This window comes from Tachypleus tridentatus, unplaced genomic scaffold (genome assembly GCF_004210375.1).
Source record: "Tachypleus tridentatus isolate NWPU-2018 unplaced genomic scaffold, ASM421037v1 Hic_cluster_1, whole genome shotgun sequence".
In the NCBI taxonomy this organism is placed as follows: domain Eukaryota; kingdom Metazoa; phylum Arthropoda; class Merostomata; order Xiphosura; family Limulidae; genus Tachypleus; species Tachypleus tridentatus.
In genome coordinates, this window is record NW_027467777.1 from 7,198,580 (window position 1) to 7,220,643 (window position 22,064).

The window sequence follows — 22,064 nt, forward strand, 5'->3', positions numbered from 1 at the left end:
GAGGTTATCTAAACTATCTGTCCCTAACTTTTACATGACAGAAGACAGCTAATACACAGTATCTACTAATGGTCTATTGATATAAGACCAAGTAGAGACCATGATTCTTAGAGTGCAACTATGTTCCCAAAGTCTGGAGAAACATTGTTTCGTAACTGCCATTAACTGGTGTTACACAAACCACTAAGCCACGACCAACCATAGACTTTTACATAAAAAGAGAAAATATGTTACTGTGTAACACTAGGGGAATTCAGGATATTTCAAAACATATTTCCTTACAGAATTAGAACTTAAAACTTACATACTATTAAGATATAGATTATTGGCTAAGTTTTCATGCCATAGTAACTGGTATAACAAACTCTCCATCATCCATAGTAAAGAATAGCCAGGTTGAAAGAGTTAAACTTAAGCACCTCGCTTCATGATTCATTTTTATTTCTAATAATATTTTAAGTGATCAAAATTTTATTTCTTAGTATATAAACAAACATAAATATCTTATTCTAATAAAATACATCCTAGTATCATATATTGTTTCAGACTTCTGAACAGAGAAAAAAAGCTAATTGTGAAAGTGTTGCTGAACTAAACTAAGAGTTGACAAAACTTAATTTTGAGAAAAAGAAAGATATAGTATTTTCAGTAAATTTTAAATTCCTGATATGTTTCTTTCTTTCTTATGGCCACATTTTTCAATTTTCCATTTAGATTTTATGAATGAATTAAAGAAAAACAAATGATTTTTCAACTATTTTTTTTCTATTACAAAGTTTCAAGAAATAACATCAAGTTTAAAGTATATTATATCTACGTACTGATATTCACCACTTGTCATGCTATCAAATGCTTATGACAAAACTGAAATCCTTTACTAAAAAAACTTTGTGCAATTATAATAAAACAGTTAAACTTCCTTAAGGCAGTAAGCTAACAAGAACTTAGAAATTATATTTTTATTTAAAACATAACAGAGCTTCTTAAGACATGTTAATGCACCAAATATATACTTGTAACAGTCTTGTAGCAAACTACCCACAGTTGTTTGTTCAATACAAACTGAAATTCAGATGTATCACTGCTCACATGTTTTCTGTCTTACACACTTTACATTTGATAAACTGGTTTTGGCTAAATTTATGTTCCTGCACCTTGATGTAATTTTTATAGCAAATTAGTTTGTTGTTAGTGTGAAAGTATATATACCCCTTGTCTTTCATTACAAATATTAAATATTATAAATTCAAACAATTATTTATCTGTTAGTAAGAACTAGAGTATACAAATAATTACTAAACATTATATATCAAATTTATACACACCTAGTAACCACCAAAAGTAACAGATTTACAGATGAATGAATACACCCTATGTTCAAAGAAAGAAAACACAATAGTTAATTAATAACCTGCCTATAACTAAATAAATGTTTCCATAGCTAATACAAAATCTATGACAAGTCAAATTTTGTATACATGTGTAAAGAAGTAACATATCACTTAATATATGATTAAGAACTGAAACTATTAATGTTTGGAGAAACTCCATAATTACAGAATTGACAAAAGCAAAGACAAGTTTGTTTTGCAAATACTTGTGAAACATACAGCTGTCTTTATTTTTCTCAATTCTATATTACTTGACAGGTTTTTACCTTATAACAGTAATTATAAATTTTTTATTAGACAACTTATTTTCAGATGTTTATAATTACTTCCCATTTATATTTGTGACAAAACTAGTAACTCTACCTGCTGTCATTTTCAACTTTCTTAACTCAACTAACAACAAAATATGGATGCTGCAAAAATGGGAATATGAAGAAACATCAATCTTGGTCATCCAAAGTTTCAAACAAAAAAGAACACTGAGAAGTGAGAAAATTCATCACTATAAACTCAGGAAGGTCTAGAAACATGGGACAGAATGATGACCAAATCCCCCAGTGCTACGGGATATGAGAAACAGATGAAAATAAAATCTTGGGAGAGGGTGATAAATCCTTTTGACAGTAACTTTGCCTAAAAGGTTTGACATTGCCTTAGACAAATATAAGAAAGAAGAGAAGGGATAAGAATGGAAACAACAGAGGATGAAGAATTATGAGTTTTATCAATGGATAAAACTTGGCAGAACAAATTCAGAACTTTATAAAGACTTTCTTTTGGGTTTCAAGGGCCAGGAAAGCAGAATTCACACTGTCATGAAGGTTACCATTTTAACAATATGATTATAATTGTGCTTTAAATTGACAAATGAGTACACAGTATTAATGTTAAGAGCTTAATTTGCAAAATAAATAAAGATAGTATTCAGAAACTATTTTGGTGTATTTTTAATTATTTAATAAAATATATTATATGTATCAATAAAACATCAACTGTCCAAGCCATGTTTTCAATTTCACAAATGTTTGGAATAATTTTCACTGACATAAATATTCTATGCACAAAAGATCAATGTCCCAGTCTGTGTCACATTTCCATTTCTTCTTTGACTTGATCCAATCATGGTTTTCTCTTAATGACCTTTCAGAATAGATTCAGTTTCATCTCTACTGCTGCAGGTTTCACATTTTTCATCACTTGAGACTTCTTGGGTTTGTATGTCAAAGTACAATCGTTTTTTCTTTTTTCAGTTAATCTAGGTTTTCTCACTTTTCTACCAATTTTTACTTTTGTTTAAATTGTAACTTTTCTGTTTCCAAATGCTTTTCTCACCCCTTTCACAAATATAATAATTTGCAGAATGATCTAGACTTACAGCATGCTTATTAGCATCACAAACTAGTTTTTGTGTTGTGTGTATCCTTTGCTTAGGACATTCTCACCTTGGAGTTCACTGAGATTCCAGTCTCCAAACTAGTTTGTCCATGTGACAAGACAGAAAGAATCTTCCATCACACTCTACAAATTTGGATACTTTATAAAGTGCTTTTCCAAAATGCATCTGCTCTTTTATTCTCCAAGTTGAAATCACTAAATGTACTGAAATTAGCCATGAACTCATTGTGAAGAAACTGAGTAAACTGTTTTGTGATTTCATCAGTGTTTATTTTAACTCTGTCAAATTCAACAAAGGAGTTGAGAATCCTATTCAATTTCCTTTAAGAAATGTAACACTTTACAACAGCAAGACTTGCTGGGAAAAAGCAGATATTGTCTCTTACTACAGTTTATTATAATTAGCACTTTTTCAACAACGTCTTGGCCATTGCTAGTAATTCTGTTCTATACTGTATTCTGAACACCATTTTTGTGCTTGTCACTTAGTTCTAGTTAAGAAAGAAGCCTTGTTGAAGAAAACCTAATGCTGATTTTATTATAAGCCAAGAGATCATCTTCCTGCAATTTATATCAATCCAATTTGAGCTTTGTATTCAATGTTTTCTATATATCTGGTTTCACAACAAGATTGAGCAGTTTTTTGTGATGACAAGAAACTTACTTGAAGTAAAAATGTATCTCAAGGCAGCCCCTGTGGATATTAAAACATTTATTTACATGACCTAAGAAGGTTTAAACGTTGTTCTCTACTTTATTTTAATAAAAGTTTTAACACCGAACCAGCCATCCTAAGATACATGAGCACAATTTTCATCATGGTTTGGACATCACCACCCAGAAGAAGAGTCATGGGCTTGTCTGATTGCATTTTCTCAAGATAAGGTTGAACTAGCTGCTGACAAGGGGTGATTGCTGCAGTGATATCAGTGTGTTTTATCAAACTGTACCAAAATAATCAGACAAAGACTATTTTAAGAAAAGGCCTATTGAGTTCCTTTTACAAACCATCAGACATATATTAGGTCTAAACACAGGTTCATGATACAGGTTGATTTATTTGATACAATGTAGAAAAAAAATTATTATTTTTTATGATATATATGTATGTATATCATCAGTGAGTGAACACACCGAAAATGTCTACTCAAAACCACTAATAATAGACCTACAACAAACAGATCTATTTGAAAAACGAATAAGTTAATGATTTACTGGGCCTAACAACAATACATTGGAATGAGCAGCCACATGTGTGGCTTCACAGTTCCCTGCCTAAACTGATAACTCTTATCATTCAGTATCAAATAAAAATTGATGTTGAAAGGTTTCATGCAAGCAATAAAAAAAAAAAAAAAAAACTGGACACATCTTAACTCTTAACATCCAAGTGCCAAATTGAGAGGCAGTATGGAGGCAGCCAGCTGCATTAGGATGTGATGTTGTAATAGGGACAATTACTAAAAGGAATGAATGTGTTTTCTGACATGAACTGTAACCTGTTAGGATTGAAAATATAAAACACTGGTCACGATGTTGAATACATATGGTATATTATATGATGAGATCAAAATTGTTACTGATAAGAAAACTGATTCAATAATCATGGAAGATTTTAATTTTACACATTTAATGGAATCATATAGAATGTAACAGAGAGAAAATTTATTGGAGTGGTTCAGATTTTCTATACCAACTGGTGCTGTTTTAGTTTCTAGAAGTACTTCAGGGATTAATGCTTGAGTTATCTTTTAAGTGTATAATTAGCAATTTATCTTAATTTGTTGGTGAAATTAATCTTTGGGTACATCTAACTGTATTGAAGATTCTGAGGTATTACAGAATGAACTAAGTAAAATGGTAAGTTGAACAAATGTTTGTTAAATGATATTTAAATACAGTAAGTACAGGATAATTCATTTGACTTAAGTTAGATCACACATTCAATAAAGATGGAAACTAGCTCAAAGCATGAATAAAGAAAAAGGTCTTTACATGGTAGAAAACAATTCACACAAGCCATTCAAAAAGTACTTCTTTGTTGCTATAAATATAGCGAATATAATTTATGATGTATTTTAAAACATCACAATTAAACGATTTAAAAGATACCTCCTTATGTTAAGTCTCACTTGGCATTCCAAGTGAACAATTTTGGTCTTGTTATCCAAGATACTGACTTAATGAAATGTGTTCAACTAGGATTATTCCAGGGATGGAAGGATTACTTTATAGGGGCAGGGTAAGATCTTTCATCTTATTTTGTTGAGCTATACTCTGATGATAACTTAAAAGGACAACAGATTAGGTCTTGGAATGGACCAAATGAATTACATTTAAGGTAATTTCATTTTTCTAACAGGATCATTGAGTTATGGAACGAGTTGTTGTGAGTAATTACTTACAGTAATAATACTTCTCTAAAATCTGAGATGTAATACTACAAGCAACATCTTATAGCTACATTGAATTTGCAATAAAATACCTGTGTATAGTAATTAAAATCTACCTTGCATATCAACACTAATTTTAATACTACTACAAAAAAAGAATTCTTACATTATACTCGAGGTTTCCTTGCCAATGTCAAAGAATGCAGATAAAGCCTGTTTTGATCTGATTTGCACACACCATAGTCTGTAGTAAAATTATATCCAAATTAAAAAAATTTAATAACAAATTATACAAATCAGAGCACCTGAGTAAAAGCAAAATTTATTTATTTGATACTAAAGTATTGGATGTTTCAATATTATTTTAATCTAAACAACTCAAAACTGACCCAAATGTCAAAATCCATAAACACACACAGTTAAGATTATAATTTGACTACTTGTAATTTATGCTTGAATTTTTTTAACTTATCAACTTTTAAATTGGAAGGAACAACAACATGATGTAGTCATTATTAACCTGGTAAAAGAGCATTCTAAACAACAATTTTTCTTTCTGATGACCCACAAGTTTATGAACAAAATTATAAATACCTTGTACTTAAACTGATTACATGAAAAGTTATTTCAACAACTATAAAAACTTGTTGTATAATATTACACAAACAAAGATTATTAACACAAACTAGCTCACCATTGGCAGTGCTATGGCTCAACTTTGAACTTTCCAATAAGAATATGACACAGAAGTTGTTTTATTAAAATAAGTTTTTAACTTGATTGATAACTCTGAATTTCAGTTTTGCCTTAAAAACCTGAGAATCAATTAAACCAACAGGTTTTTATGATTGTCTTCAAAATATATACACTAATTACAGAAACAATATGAACTGTTCATCACATAAATGTTCTTAAGTTCTAGAAGTATCACTCTGTCTGGTTTAAATTTTGAGGATGAAATAAATATTTTACTATTAATATTTCAAAGCATCTGTTGGTACAGAAGTTAAGCTGTTTTAAGATCTACCATTACTATGATTACAATTAGTAAAATTTGTATTTCTCTACCAAACCCCTTTCTCTAGTTACAACAATAACTGACTCCAATGTCACTGACCTTCCAAGAATGTGTGGAAATAATCCTGTTATAACATTAATCCATGATATCTGTTGTGCACATTTCAAACAGTTATAAACAGGACTTACAAAAATCAGAGTTATGCATGACTCTTTTATCATAATTTAATTACCACATTCTTTGTTATTATTATTCAATATGTTCTATGACCATTCTTGCACGTAAATTTCATAAAATAAGAACATTCATTTCATGTTACTATTATTAATTTATGTGCATAAAGAATGTATTTTCCATAAATGCATTGCTCATAAGTTTGATCCTTGGTGTTAAATGAAAACAAGAGAACATAAACAATGTAGAAAAATATACAATCCAAAAGTGAACAATAAAATGATTACAAACCAGAATATACAAAAAGGAGGAATTAGTAAAATTACACTTTTCAAACAATTTTAATTAAATGATGAACTTATATGTAGTATTTTGATTTGTATTTTACTAACTAAAGAGAAGCTATATTCATATAGGATTTTCTATAACTCAATGACAATTAGTAAATCAAATAGGCTTCACATTTATATTTAATATTGTGATGAATTAAGTGTAATACCTGAAGAAAACGTTATTTTTATTTTATATATTTCAGAATGAAAATGTTTATTTTCAAAAGTTTAAAAACAAAATATAATGTTGTCTTTATGTACTAAATTAATTTATATTAAGCATATTTCAAATATAGGAGTTACTTAGAATAAGAAAGAGTAATACCATTGTCACCATTTTATTATGTTTAAATAAAATTAATTCTCTTCTTAGTAGCAAATTATTTAAAATTTTTATTCAAATATCAAAATCGTAAAATTCAGTATATAATTAAAAATGAAATATAAATTATGATAGTATATAGTCTAATTCTCTTCTTAGTAGTAAAATATTTAAAATTTTTATTCAAAAGATCAAAATCCTAAAATTCAGTATATAAATAAAATTAAATATAAATTATGACAATATATGATTTACTTTGACTATTTAAATTTAAAATAAAAATCCTTTTAATCAAAAGTGACCATGTTCATATTTTAAATTTCATACCTAATTTCTTATTTATTTTGCACACAAAAACAACCTTAAAATACTGCAAATAATTTGTTTTCATCTACCACTGTTCAATATTTTGCCCATAATAAATCTACAATTTGTACAATAACATTAATGAGTTAAATACTGATCAAGAAGAATTCTCTTGGCCTAGCTGTCAACACACAGCTACACAGAGAAATACCATCTAAAGTATAAATTAACCCAATTCATAAAGCTGGTTTTTTATAATGTTCACAGTTACATACCTGTCTAAGCAGCTGGACTGGACAATTGTTTTCTAATGCTAACATCAGCAAAGAATAAATCAAGGAACCTCCAGCATCTCCATCTGAGAAAATAAATGTATATGATAAATAACAAATTTTGTTCATGTAAAAAACCATAGAAGTTAAACTGTTAGATAAGCACACTCATTGTTAAAATTTATCTTAAGATGGCTGGTATGGGTATTAAAACTTTTATTAAAATAAAGTAGAGAACAACATTTCAACCTTCTTAAGCCTTAACCTTCTTTAGGTTAAAAAAAAGAGAGTTTTGAGAAGTGAAATTCAAGTGAATTTCTCATCACAAAACACTCATTGTTAATTCACTGTTCTTTTGGGGGATTACATATATACTATATTATCAAAAGTACTGTAATATAAATATATGACAAGGTGGTTATGTTTCATTTTTGAGATTTCATTTAATAGGATATGAAATTACAGCTGACAATAGTTAATAACACTTAATACCAACCATTGACAAACATCTGATAAAATATTTTTATTCCAGTGTTTGTGTGTGTGTGTAAGTATATATTTTCTAATAAACAAAAATAAAAAACTGAACAAATCAGAAGAATCCCTATGGTACAGACATAGGATATAAAATGTATCATAGGTCTCAGAGGTGACTGAAAAAGTAGGACCCACACTGTGATGGGGATAAATGAATTGTCAGTTTCAAACTCAACTGTGAGTTTCACAAAAAGAAATACATAAATAAATAATAATAAAATAATCAAAATAAATAAAAATTAGGAGAGCAAGATGTGAGTACTCAAGCCCATAATGTCTCACATCTGTATCATCCTTACTACCTGCAAACTGTTGTGGGAAGGTGACTGCTCTCAAAGTAAAGAAAATGTAATAATAATAATAAGGTACTAACACTTGAGTGTAAGCAAGATAAACTGCAGCATTTTTTATTTTTATTTGGGTTTGTTTTTAATGCAGTTTTTCCTACTGATTTTATTTTACTTGACTATCAAGTATTAATCTTTATTTATATGTAGACAGGCTGGTGGTCCTACACATGCAAGGAAAGATATCAACAGTAACTATTAAAAATCACTCACATAACATTTTTTTGCAGAAAATAAAAAAGAGAATCTCAGTATATTAGAAAGCATACAAATGAAAAGTTACATACCGAGCAAGTTTCTTCCCACCACACACAACAACAAAAAAAAAAAAATACGTATACATATCCTAACATAAATATCTAGAGTGTATCTCTACATAGCACTAATACTTACTTAGTGTAAAACACGCATCTAACTTAAAAAGCAGAAACCTTACCACTGAATATTATTATTCACATCAGGTTAACCATTTTGCTATGGGTTCAGTGTAATATACAAGTTCATCTATACAACTGCACACATTAAGTATTTGCACTATAACTTTTGATGCAGCATGTATCTTCACAAAATTTGGTAAAGATTACAAATATTTTGTGTATAAAGATATCAGATTTTTAATTTTTATTAAAGATTCTTTGTGAATCTGAGTGCAAACTGATTTCATGTTATGATTAAAAAAAAATTATTCTTTGTTTAAAAATCTCAGATATTATTTTCACAATCTCTAAAACCTCCTAAGTACTTTCAAACACTTATTTTCAGCGAGACTTTGTTTTATGTTATTTTCTCTACTCTAACTATGTGTGATCTGTCATTTGACCAACCTCGCAACCATCATAAAAACTTTGGAAATAAATGTAAATGAGGTTTTTCATGCTAGAATGACTACATATTATAACACAAAAAGACAGTAATATAAAACTGACCTTTAGTCTTTCCTGTCTTGGCTGCATTTTAGTGGACTAATATTTTATAATACAGTCACATTTCAATTATTGTACATTATACTCATAACTAATTACTATTTAGAAATAAGTTATGGAGCTTATTTTTCTTAAATATTGAATGATAAAAAATAAAGAAGTAAAGCAAACAATTATCTCTTCTTGCTACAATTTTTGTACTCAGTTGCTGCTCTAAGTCTTTTAAAATTTTGCATATGAAGGATATCAAACAAAATTGTTTTCAGGTTTTATACACACACACACACACACACACACATATATATATATATATATATATATATACAGTTAAATTACCAAAACATCATAAATAACTAAACTGATACCATAGAATTTAACTGTAATTTATTAAGCTTAGTACCTAAAATTTATTTAGATTTAGTAAAATATGAAATTTCAATCAGACTAAAGACACAACCTATCTTCTTGAAATTTTGGTTTGAAAGAATGTGGCAGCTTTTTTACAGATTAAAAGAGCTGAGTAAACTACTCTGGAGGATATTCTAAACTTTTGATTGGTTATTCACATATCATTTTGAAGTAAGTGTACATAACGAACCATATGGTGAAAGAAGCCACTAGGTTTGATTCAGTATGCAAGTCGTATCTCAGCAAAATAAAAAGATATAAGGTTCTCATTTTTCATTCTAGCCTGATAATATTAATAATTTGAGTTTCTAATTAGTATGAAACTATAGACTTAGTATTTTGGGATCACAGTCATCTGATTTTAACCAATGCTGCATTCAAAATACTACACGACTCACTGAAATCTATATTCAGATTCTTTAAATATTTAACCTTTAAATTAAGAAATTAACTTATGTATGTACATAGTATTAAAGTTTGAATTATAATCTACAATGTGATTCCAAATTTATTGACCTAAATTCATAAAATAGTAGTTCAATAAAATTTTGAATGTAAGGCAACAAACACAATGACATCACGTTTGAGATGTATTTAGGAGGTTTTAAGAGATTATGCAAAATATTTGAGATTTTGGCAATGAAGAGTAGTTTTTTCAGTCATAACATGAAATCACTTTGCACCCTATTTTCACAAGCAAATCTTTAGTAAAGATATTTCATTAAAAGTTTGATTTTTTGTATACAAAATACTTGTAATATTTAGTAAAGTCTACCACATTTTGTGAAGATACACATGCAATAACAAAAGTTATAGTTCAAATACTTAACATGTGCAAATTTGAAGGTGAAGTCGTATATAATACCGAGCCAGTAGCTAAAGGATTAAATAATTCTCCTTTTCATCAAAGTCCACAAGACAGATTCAATAACTTCAGAATGCCATTCAATAAGACAATTTATTTCTTCTCTATATCTGTTATTACAAGCTGTGAAACTCACTTTAGAAATTGTCCATTATGACTTAAACCAAAAGTCAATCTAACTTCACTTTTACAAACATACTTGCATTAATTTGAGACATTATGATGTAACAGTACTCAATTTAAGCAACAAGAAAAATTCAGAAGGTTTGAGTAATGTGACATTAATTCATAACTGGTTTTTAGAGTTAGGTAAACAAATCTGCAATAAACTATTTCTTCCAAGTTATACATTTCCTGTAATGAAAATATATTTGCGATAGGTATTTATCTCCTCTCTCAAATATAGCAATATGGTTCAGTGCTACCCTCTATATGCAAAATTCTTTGCATGCCACAAGTCTTCAACTTTCACAAACCACACAATCAAGTATCTATAGGATATATATTTTCAATATATTCTTCTCACATATACAGCTAGAATCTCACACTCAACAAGTAATTTTTCTTGACTGATACAAGAAAAAAAGAAGCATCCATCATAAGCTTCTGAAGAACATGCAAAAAAACAGGAGATCCTCAAAGTAGAAGATCCTATGTAGGAGACCACACAACTTCTGTTACAGGTATATTCTACACCCAATGTTGTACCCATGCATTACTTCCACTAAAATGTGTAACTAGAATAGGCAGAGAGTCCAGTGACAATGATAGAAATAAGTATCCTTCAAAAGCATATGACAGACACCATAAGTGTGATCCCAACAAGGAACACACATGGGAAACCACACCACTTCTGTACCAGGTATACACTATGCAAAGTGTGGAAACAGGTGTCACATATATGGGTGGAAAGTGAGAAGAGCACAATCAAATGGGAAAGAAAGAAAGAAACACTAAGTGAGTTTGAATCCAAACAACAATACACTGGAATCTCAGTCCCCATGAAGAAAGACTAGACAAGAACCATCTACAATCAGATATGTGAGGAATGTGCTCAAAATGTGTTGAGTCGCTAAGGCAAGTGGCTCATCAACTCCAGTCCAAACCCAAGCAGCATCAGGAATACTACTTCTGACTTGTGATTGGAGGAGGATCCCCACCATCTTTATCTCAAGGTTAGTAGAACAGTATTATACACATGCCTAACCAATCTACTAAAAGAAGCAAAAGAGCAAATCCACAACCACCCACACATACAACAGTCCAACACTCAAATGATGGTGTGAAGGGACGTACCAGTGTGGCGTTTTGCATTGCAGGAAAAAACAAACACTGTTAGGAGAAAAAAGACACCTCTTATAACAACCAATCTCCCAACAGTTTAAAACTAGGAAACCCTCAGTTGAGACACTCAGACCTGAAAACAGTAATGGTGCTCAAAGCAACAATAATAATTTCAGAAATTGTAAAACAAACTTAAGAAGTCATATTAAACCATGAAGAATTCAAAAAGAGAAAACAAAATTAATAAACAAAGGTAAATTATCTCTGCAAACGACTACAGAAACAATTAACTGTAGCAAATCAAGTTAATCATTACTTCACAAAAGAAATGGAATTAATACTTGAAGGAAAAGAGTTAACAACTGAAAAACATCTGCACTCAATCACTGTCTAATAAGAAGTAACAGTTCATTGTAAAGGGAGTCAGGAGGGTGTGTCACACTCCTATTGGGAGTTTACATGACAACTTACATGCCAGACACAGTTGAGCCACATGGAAGTTCAAGGATTATGGCATGACAAACATTTCTGCACACAGAAGGCAGCACTGAATGAAAATAGTTATACATGTAAGAAGAAGTACTGTACTACACCAGAAACTTTACAATTTGGATTCAATCTATAATCAAAAACATATTCAACTTACCCACAACACATCTAGAATTCCATATGCAAAGTCTTTGTTCCCTAACAGATCATCTAGGACTAGGTTAACAACCTGACAAATGTACAAAAAATACATGTATATACACACTATTTTATTATGCCATCCCACATTATGTTCAACATATAAAGCACTTAAATTCAAACTAACATACAGAACTCATATTCTTAATTTTCCATGGTCTTTTCAATTTCTTATAACAATACATGCATAGTTCATTCATAAAATTCATTTACTGTTTATTGTACTTTTAATCAGTCAAAATGATTCATTTTATAATCATGCTATTCTTTATAACACACTACATTAGTTCTTGTAGATGATTATAAGCAGCTACACATCTTCCTTAAGCATTCGTGATGAGCCCAATCAAGTTCACAGATTAATCCCACACTCTTTAAATGAAAGTAGTTTTATGAGTTTTATTAAATATTGGACAAAATAAAGTGTGGAAAAAAACCCCATAAAACTCTACCCTTTCATAAAAAAAGATATTACTTTATGGTAAGTAACCAGAACTATTATACAGCCAATCAAATTTTATTTAACAATGCCAAACTGATTCACGCTACAACGTGTAACATTGACATCCACTGCATTAATGATCACATGCCTAGAAAGTACTAGTTTATTCCATTCTTTCTCCTCCATAAATTGTGAAACAAAGTTACCCTGTCTATTATAAATTGTCTATGTGATTACTTAGTAAGTTACTTAGTTGTAGCATTTCTATGTTTGAAAACTGCTATAAGAATAGTTTTACTAAAGTTAATTTTATTTATTTATACAATAGTCATAAATTGTAGGAAAAGACATCATATTACTCATCATCAAATGCAATTACAAACAATGATTTATTTATAAAACAAACTCATAATATATAAGGGTGTCAACAATAAACTCTTATTCACTGTGCTATATGTAATACTCCCATTAATTTATGGGACAGTCAAAACAATAAAGATTACAAACAATGTATATAAATTAAATGTATGATCAAACATTAGATGGATGTGGCTAAATCAGTCAATATATGAATTAAATGTATGATCTTCTATCAAAGCATGTTAGATATAAGATGTGGCTAAATCAGTCAATATAAGAATTAAATGTATGATCTTCTATCAAAGCATGTTAGATGGATGTGGCTATCAAATATAAGATGGATGTGGCTAAATCAGTCAATATAAGAATTAAATGTATGATCTTCTATCAAAGCATGTTAAATCAAATCAGTCAATATAAGAATTAAATGTATGATCTTCTATCAAAGCATGTTAGATGGATGTGGCTAAATCAGTCAATATAAGAATTAAATGTATGATCTTCTATCAAAGCATGTTAGATGGATGTGGCTAAATCAGTCAATATAAATGAATTAAATGTATGATCTTCTATCAAAGCATGTTAGATCTTCTATCAAAGCATGTTAGATGGATGTGGCTAAATCAGTCAATATAAGAATTAAATGTATGATCTTCTATCAAAGCATGTTAGATGGATGTGGCTAAATCAGTCAATATAAGAATTAAATGTATGATCTTCTATCAAAGCATGTTAGATGGATGTGGCTAAATCAGTCAATATATCTTCTATCAATTAAATGTATGATCTTCTATCAAAGCATGTTAGATGGATGTGGCTAAATCAGTCAATATATGAATTAAATGTATGATCTTCTATCAAAGCATGTTACAACTATACTTCCAATATTTGATAATACATAAACAGTACTGAATACCTTCTTCATAAAACCTTTATGAAGTGCATATGGTGACATAAATGCCATGTACACAGAGTAAGTTTTCTGTTTATCATTATTGATACATTTATAAACAGTGGTGTTATAAAAACAGGTACTTTTCTTCATACCTCACTTATATTTCTGAGTTTTTATACAAGTCTTTACAAAGACCAGTGTTTTAGATACAGTTAACTGCAAGACAATTGTTTGCTTTACACTCACAGATGTCAAGGCGAATTCATTCTTGTAGATTCAGCATATGATAATGAGGTTGTTATAAAATGAGTTATCTGTGCTCTGTCCATTATAGGTATCAAAATCCAATTTTAGACATTGTAAGTTACAAAATTTACCACTGACACACAAGGTGTGGGCATGTATGTAAGACAAATACACGAATGAACAACAAAGCCCAAAATCTATGTAGCCTATATTAATGTACAATGAGGCAGCAAACATGCAGCACAAAGCTAACATCTACTCATCTGAAAGCACATTTCAGATAGATTTTATATTTCTAAGGAGCACACAGCCATTGATTGTGAAAAGAATGGATAACCAATAACAGGAAGCAAGAACCATGGTGTTCAAACTGTGATGTGTGGCCCCAGGGTGGGGGATTGGTGGTTAGTGAAGGGAGGGATTTGTAACTAGGACTATGAGAGCACATATATTACATCTGAACAAATTTAAAAATGAACAAGTTTGAAAACTGCTGGCTGAACTTCACTGCTAGTGAGTAATATAGCAGCAAAACATGGGAAAACTGGGCCAGTCATGGAACAAGCAGAGGTTAATTGTATGCTGAAAAATAAACAGATAGAGAGGTTACACACCTAAAACTATGCAACCTGAAGCAAAAAAAGTGCTAAAAGTCCCTGAAAGTATGTAAATTCTGAGAAACAAAGAGCTTTGACTTTTGACAGCAGGTGGCTTTCCATTATTTGTTGTAGAAATGTGATCCGTCTACAATGACTTCTGATACATACAGAGGTGTGCTGGTTGTCTAAAAGGAAAGTATTCAGTTACATTATACAAATGAAAAAATAATTTTGTATTTTTCTATTAGATTGTAGCCCTACATTAGTAGTACATTTTATGGATGAAAAGTGGCTTATAGCACTGTGCTATCAAGCTAATATTTTTACTCAGCTCAACAACCTTATGATGTCACTGCAAGGTCCAAATGGTAATATTTTGCAGCTCAGTAACAAAGTGTTGCATTTTACAAAAAAAAAGGTTCTACTGAGAATAGTTATAATATTCCTATACTGAAAATGTATTTATGATAGACACTGACATCCAGTCACAAGACTATCTATTCTGATTCAGTGCTGTCCCTATATACACACTTCTTCTTTACACATGCCACAAGTCTTCTGATTCCCCCTATTGGAACTGTAATATTAGATCATGTTGCTCATGCAAATAATCATGCATCACCTCCTCACCAATATAAGCATGGCATGCTCATGTGACTCCCTCTACACTCCTCTACTGAACTATCACTTCAAAGTTTGGCAAAACATGACAGCACTAGAGAAGTGTGAAAAGAGGATATTACCTATCATAAATACATTTTCTGTATATGAAAATAATAGCTTTTGATACAGTACTTACTTCCTCACAAAAGATTAATGAGAATCCCATGTTGATAAGGAAGAGGGACTGGCATGAGAAAATGACAAATACCTTCCAAAAGTATCCAAATGATACATCTGGAAAAAAGATATTCAGATCAAAAGATCAGAAAAGTAAAACCACACCACTTTTGGGTCATGTATATTCTTTGCCCAACTGTGAAATTCAATGGAATTGTCACCATCTCAGAATTAATGATGTGGAAACCAGATACTGAAAATAGTGAAAATATCCTCAACTGCAACACCAAGATAGAAATTCATTTGTGAAAGATGTAGTATAAGCAGTGTGGAGAAAGATGGATATCCAAAATTATGGGGAAACATCAAAGCCAACAGGAAGGCAAGAGCTAAAGCAATGAAGATAAAGAAATAAAAGAAAATTATGATCACATGGTATCTTCTACTGATTTGGCAGAATCTATAAAATGAAACATAAACAAAGCATGCATAAGACCTCAAAACATACAGAACCTCATGAATAATGACAGAATTCAGTAGCTCCATATGTCAAAAATGTAAAGAAGAAGGTTGAGCTCACTCAGCAAGTAATCAGATATTGAAGAAATCAGTACTGAATCAACAGCAGCCAAATGAATAGATTACCAAAATAAAAAAGAAAGTCATGGGAGATAATGACTTCAGAATAGGACTGGGAATTCCATATGTCCATACAGTGGCTGAAGCTGCAGACCTAGTGAGCGCATTCTCCATGTGAATGCCTTCAGATCTTAGTTGAAAATATACAGTTCTGATTTTGAATCACAAATAATGCTCCTGTAGGAAATTTGTGAAACTCAGTAGTATTATGTAAAGTGAGCCCAAAGGTGGACAAAGTGTAAAAGCCAAGCTATTACACAACAAAAACTGAGGGGTAATTCTAGAAATAACTGATCACTCAGCCTATGATTGCTGGCTTCTCAAAAGTAAAATGTATGTATCAGGAATTGACAGTAGAAAAAAGGAATTCACTGGTAAATATGCTGATGATGGATGGCTTGGCTTTAAGAAAATATGTATTAAAATCAGCAGAATCTACAATAAACAGGAACAATAGACCAGACATCAAGTACTTGCCCACCAGAATGGTTCTCACAGTTCACATTCTCTGTGCAGTTAATCAATCAGAAAATTGAATCACAAGTTTTTGGAAGTATTTCTGTTACAGTTGGCAGCCATAAAGCATTCTCTATGCACAAGGTAATATAGGACATAACATACAATAACCTAATAAAAAAATTCACAGATGTTGAAATAATTTAAGAGGAGCCCCCAGTGGCACAGCTGTATTTCTGTGGGTTTATACTGCTAAAATCTTGGTTTCCATCCCCTTGGTGGGCAGAGCACAGATAGCCCCTTGTGTAGCTTTGTGCTTAACAACAAATAACAACAAGTTTAAGAAGAATTGTTTAAGGTATAACACAGTACTGTTCCTCAACACACAGATGAAAAACTCAGATGGACTGCAATAGTTAGAATTTGATTCCTGTTTACAAAACGGAAACTGTCTGACAGAATATTTATTAATCATTTCTCTGGTATGTCAATGTATGTATAACCACAACAATCTGACTATAATTCTTAAGTCTCTTGAACTGACTAAAAGAACAACAGTGGGAAATTATCATTACTTAAACTTAAGTCAAATTATTTACCGACAAACTAACTCAGCGTAAAATCTGTGTGAAATTAGATTTAAACCAAAAACATGAACTTTTTTCTTACACTTTTATTGCTCGACAGATGACCCAAATGACCACACGTGGAGCTCCATTAAGTTCAGGCATAGCTCTCGCTAATTTAGAAACAAATGTAGGCAGAAATATTTGATTTTGAGAGTGTATGTTTTATTAAACTGACAGAAGTTTCTCCTAGTGTTAAGGTTCACATATCAATACACAATATTATGAAAATACGGGGTCACATAAGATGTAACCTCATGTTTTAACCAATGAATAAAAACTGTCTTGAGATCGAGCTAATTAGTCAAAGATATATATTAAAAACAAATTGTTTATTGATCTTGAAGTGGTATAATGTCAGGATATTGTTATTGATCTTGAAGTGGTATAATGTCAGGATATTGTTATTGATCTTGAAGTGGTATAATGTCAGGATATTGTTATTGATCTTGAAGTGGTATAATGTCAGGATACTGTTATTGATCTTGAAGTGGTATAATGTCAGGATATTGTTATTGATTTGAAGTGGTATAATGTCAGGATATTGTTATTGATCTTGAAGTGGTATAATGTCAGGATATTGTTATTGATCTTGAAGTGGTATAATGTCAGGATATTGTTATTGATCTTGAAGTGGTATAATGTCAGGATATTGTTATTGATCTTGAAGTGGTATAATGTCAGGATATTGTTATTGATATTGAAGTGGTATAATGTCAAGATACTGTTATTTCTTATAGAGCTACATTGAAGTGGTAAATGTCACCATATTGTTATTGACCTTTATTTCTTATAGAGTACATGTACCAGTGTATTTGTTTTTATTTCTTATAGAGCTGGTATAATGTCAGTGATACTGTTATTGATCTTGAAGTGGTATAATGTCAGGATATTGTTATTGATATCAGTCTGTTGTTTTTTATTTCTTATAGAGCTACATGTACCAGTGTATGTTGTTTTTATTTCTTATAGAGCTACATGTACCAGTGTATGTTGTTTTTTATTTCTTATAGAGCTACATGTACCAGTGTATGTTGTTTTTTATTTCTTATAGAGCTACATGTACCAGTGTATGTTGTTTTTTATTTCTTATAGAGCTACATGTACCAGTGTATGTTGTTTTTTATTTCTTATAGAGCTACATGTACCAGTGTATATTGTTTTATTTCTTATAGAGCTATTTATTTCTTATAGAGCTACATGTACCAGTGTATGTTGTTTTTTATTTCTTATAGAGCTATATGTACCAGTGTATGTTACTTTTTTCCTTATTTTTTTTATAACTACATGTATCAGTTTGTAATTTTTGAGACTAAAAAAAGGATTTTTAATCCAAACATAGAAATGAACACTCAGACTGGTATACAGAAATTCTCTATTTATATATTTATACATATGTAAGTATTAGTAGATACATTTTAGTAAAAAATACTCCATTAAAAAAATGATTTGTAATATATAACAAAAAATAATTTGTTTACTTAAAGGTGTATTATGAATACATTGTAATACTATAACAAGCACAGAATTTATGAATACATTGTAATACTATAACAAGCACAGTAATTATGAATACAAATACTATAACAAGCACAGAATAATTATGAATACATTGTAATACTATAACAAGCACAGAATAATTATGAATATTGTATTGTAATACTTGTATAACAAGCACAGAATAATTATGAATACATTGTAATACTATAACAAGCACAGAATAATTATGAATACATTGTAATTACTATAACAAGCACAGAATAATTATGAATACATTGTAACACTATAACAAGCACAGAATAATTATGAATACATTGTAATACTATAACAAGCACAGAATAATTATGAATACATTGTAATACTATAACAAGCACAGAATAATTATGAATACATTGTAATACTATAACAAGCACAGAATAATTATGAATACATTGTAATACTATAACAAGCACAGAATAATTATGAATACATTGTAATACTATAACAAGCACAGAATAATTATGAATACATTGTAATACTATAACAAGCACAGAATAATTATGAATACATTGTAATACTATAACAAGCACAGAATATGAATACATTGTAATACTATAACAAGCACAGAATAATACATTGTAATACTATAACAAGCACAGAATAATTATGAATACATTGTAATACTATAACAAGCACAGAATAATTATGAATACATTGTAATACTATAACAAGCACAGAATAATTATGAATACATTGTAATACTATAACAAGCACAGAATAATTATGAATACATTGTAATACTATAACAAGCACAGAATAATTATGAATACATTGTAATACTATAACAAGCACAGAATAATTATGAATACTACAAGCACAGAATAATTATGAATACATTGTAATACTATAACAAGCACAGAATAATTATGAATACATTGTAATACTATAACAAGCACAGAATAATTATGAATACATTGTAATACTATAACAAGAATAATTATGAACACATTGTAATACTATAACAAGCACAGAATAATTATGAATACATTGTAATACTATAACAAGCACAGAATAATTATGAATACATTGTAATACTATAACAAGCACAGAATAATTATGAATACATTGTAATACTATAACAAGCACAGAATAATTATGAATACATTGTAATACTATAACAAGCACAGAATAATTATGAATACATTGTAATACTATAACAAGCACAGAATAATTATGAATACATTGTAATACTATAACAAGCACAGAATAATTATGAATACATTGTAATACTATAACAAGCACAGAATAATTATGAATACATTGTAATACTATAACAAGCACAGAATAATTATGAATACATTGTAAACACTATAACAAGCACAGAATAATTATGAATACATTGTTATACTATAACAAGCACAGAATAATTATGAATACATTGTAACACTATAACAAGCACAGAATAATTATGAATACATTGTAACACTATAACAAGCACAGAATAATTATGAATACATTGTAATACTATAACAAGCACAGAATAATTATTAGGTCAGTTCTTGGGATTGAGCCTGTCGTGAGAAAGTTAAACAATGAAGAATCAATCAAAGTTTTTCATGTTAGTCACACACATTCTTTAACGTTTTAGGTTTGAAACATTATTTTTTTGGACCATTTGGTTCTGGACAAGTTATTAGAGCTCTCACTAACTTATACCTTATTGTACTTTTCAGTCTTGTGTCCTTTCTGAGATATTTTATAAAGTGATATAACAGTAATTTTGAAACTGTTTTCTACATTTCCTTCTAGTGTAGAACAGGAGGGTGTTTGTTTGATCTCTCTTTACAGTTAGCTATAATTGTGGTAGGGAGGCAGTTCATTAACACCGTGGTGGAAATGGGTGTTCTGTAAGTTTTTTAGTTAAAATAGATATTTATTGTACTAATTTCATGTAAGAACATTTTCTATGACAGTTGGCTCATTCTGAGACTTAAGAACTGTGCTGTAGTTTTTTTTTTAAAGTGATTTTGATATTTTCAAGATTCATAGTTTATTAATGTTCAGTCAAACATGTAGCAAGTCATGTTTCGTCTGATGAGATGTAATTTGGCATTAGCACTCCCAAGTAAATACAGTACTAACTCTACTGTTAGTAAACTTAATACAGTTTTACTACTGTTACCTTGTACGTTAAAACACGCAATTATTTACTTTAACTGATAGTAAAAGACTTAGGTCATCGAAAGACTTTCCAAACAGTTTCATGTTGTGCTTTACCAAACCTCTGTCATGTCTCTAATATTGATTGCTGGGTGACGAATTAGTGAAAAAAATTACCATAAATTATCATTAAAAAAAATGAAAAGCAACACATCCAACGTTTGTTTTGCTTGTTACACTTTGTATTTCCTTCTATAACATTTTTTTTTCAATAATACTGTGAGATTCCTAATCTCAAAATCAATTTTAAAGTTTTAAAGATCCATTTTATACAGACTAGTTAAATCCAGTTTCTGGAGTCCTCCGCAATAAGTTATCGTGTATTTTAACTGTATCTAGTTACCTCAAACTTACCACTGCATTTTACCTCTTATCATCATGAATATGATAGTACCTTTGGATATCTTTGCATATGTTCACTAGTATAAATCCAACTTTTTACAATGCTCGGGCATGGCCACGTGGTTAAGGCACTTGACTCGTAATCCAAGGGTCTTGGGCTCAAATCCCCGTCACACCAAACATGCTCGCCCTTTCAGCCATTATAATGCGGTAGTCAATCCCATTATTCGCTGATAAAAGAGTAGCCCAAGGTGGTGATTACTATCTGTCTTCTGTCTAGTCTTACACTATTAAATTAGGGACACATAACCCTCGTGTAGCTTTGT

The 22,064-nt window shown here is 30.1% G+C and overlaps 1 protein-coding gene across 9 annotated transcripts in view; it reads right to left on the bottom strand.

The window, feature by feature from the left end:
* Window positions 1-1,328: 1,328 nt before the first annotated feature.
* The window catches only part of LOC143241802 (RNA polymerase II-associated factor 1 homolog), a 37,288-nt gene continuing 16,552 nt past the window's right edge, over window positions 1,329-22,064 (bottom strand). The window contains exons 4-8 of one of the 9 annotated variants that reach the window (XM_076485056.1): window positions 12,614-12,685; window positions 9,414-9,434; window positions 7,607-7,689; window positions 5,346-5,423; window positions 1,329-1,371 (exon numbers count right to left, since the gene is read on the bottom strand). In XM_076485056.1, coding sequence (XP_076341171.1) covers window positions 7,666-7,689; window positions 9,414-9,434; window positions 12,614-12,685 — 117 coding nt within the window. In that variant the 3' untranslated portion in view covers window positions 1,329-1,371; window positions 5,346-5,423; window positions 7,607-7,665. Of the gene's footprint in view, window positions 1,372-3,674; window positions 3,731-5,345; window positions 5,424-7,606; window positions 7,690-9,413; window positions 9,435-12,613; window positions 12,686-17,740; window positions 17,811-21,750; window positions 22,026-22,064 lie in introns of those variants that run through there. The other 8 variants (XM_076485050.1, XM_076485059.1, XM_076485054.1 and 5 more) reach the window with 8 other exon arrangements.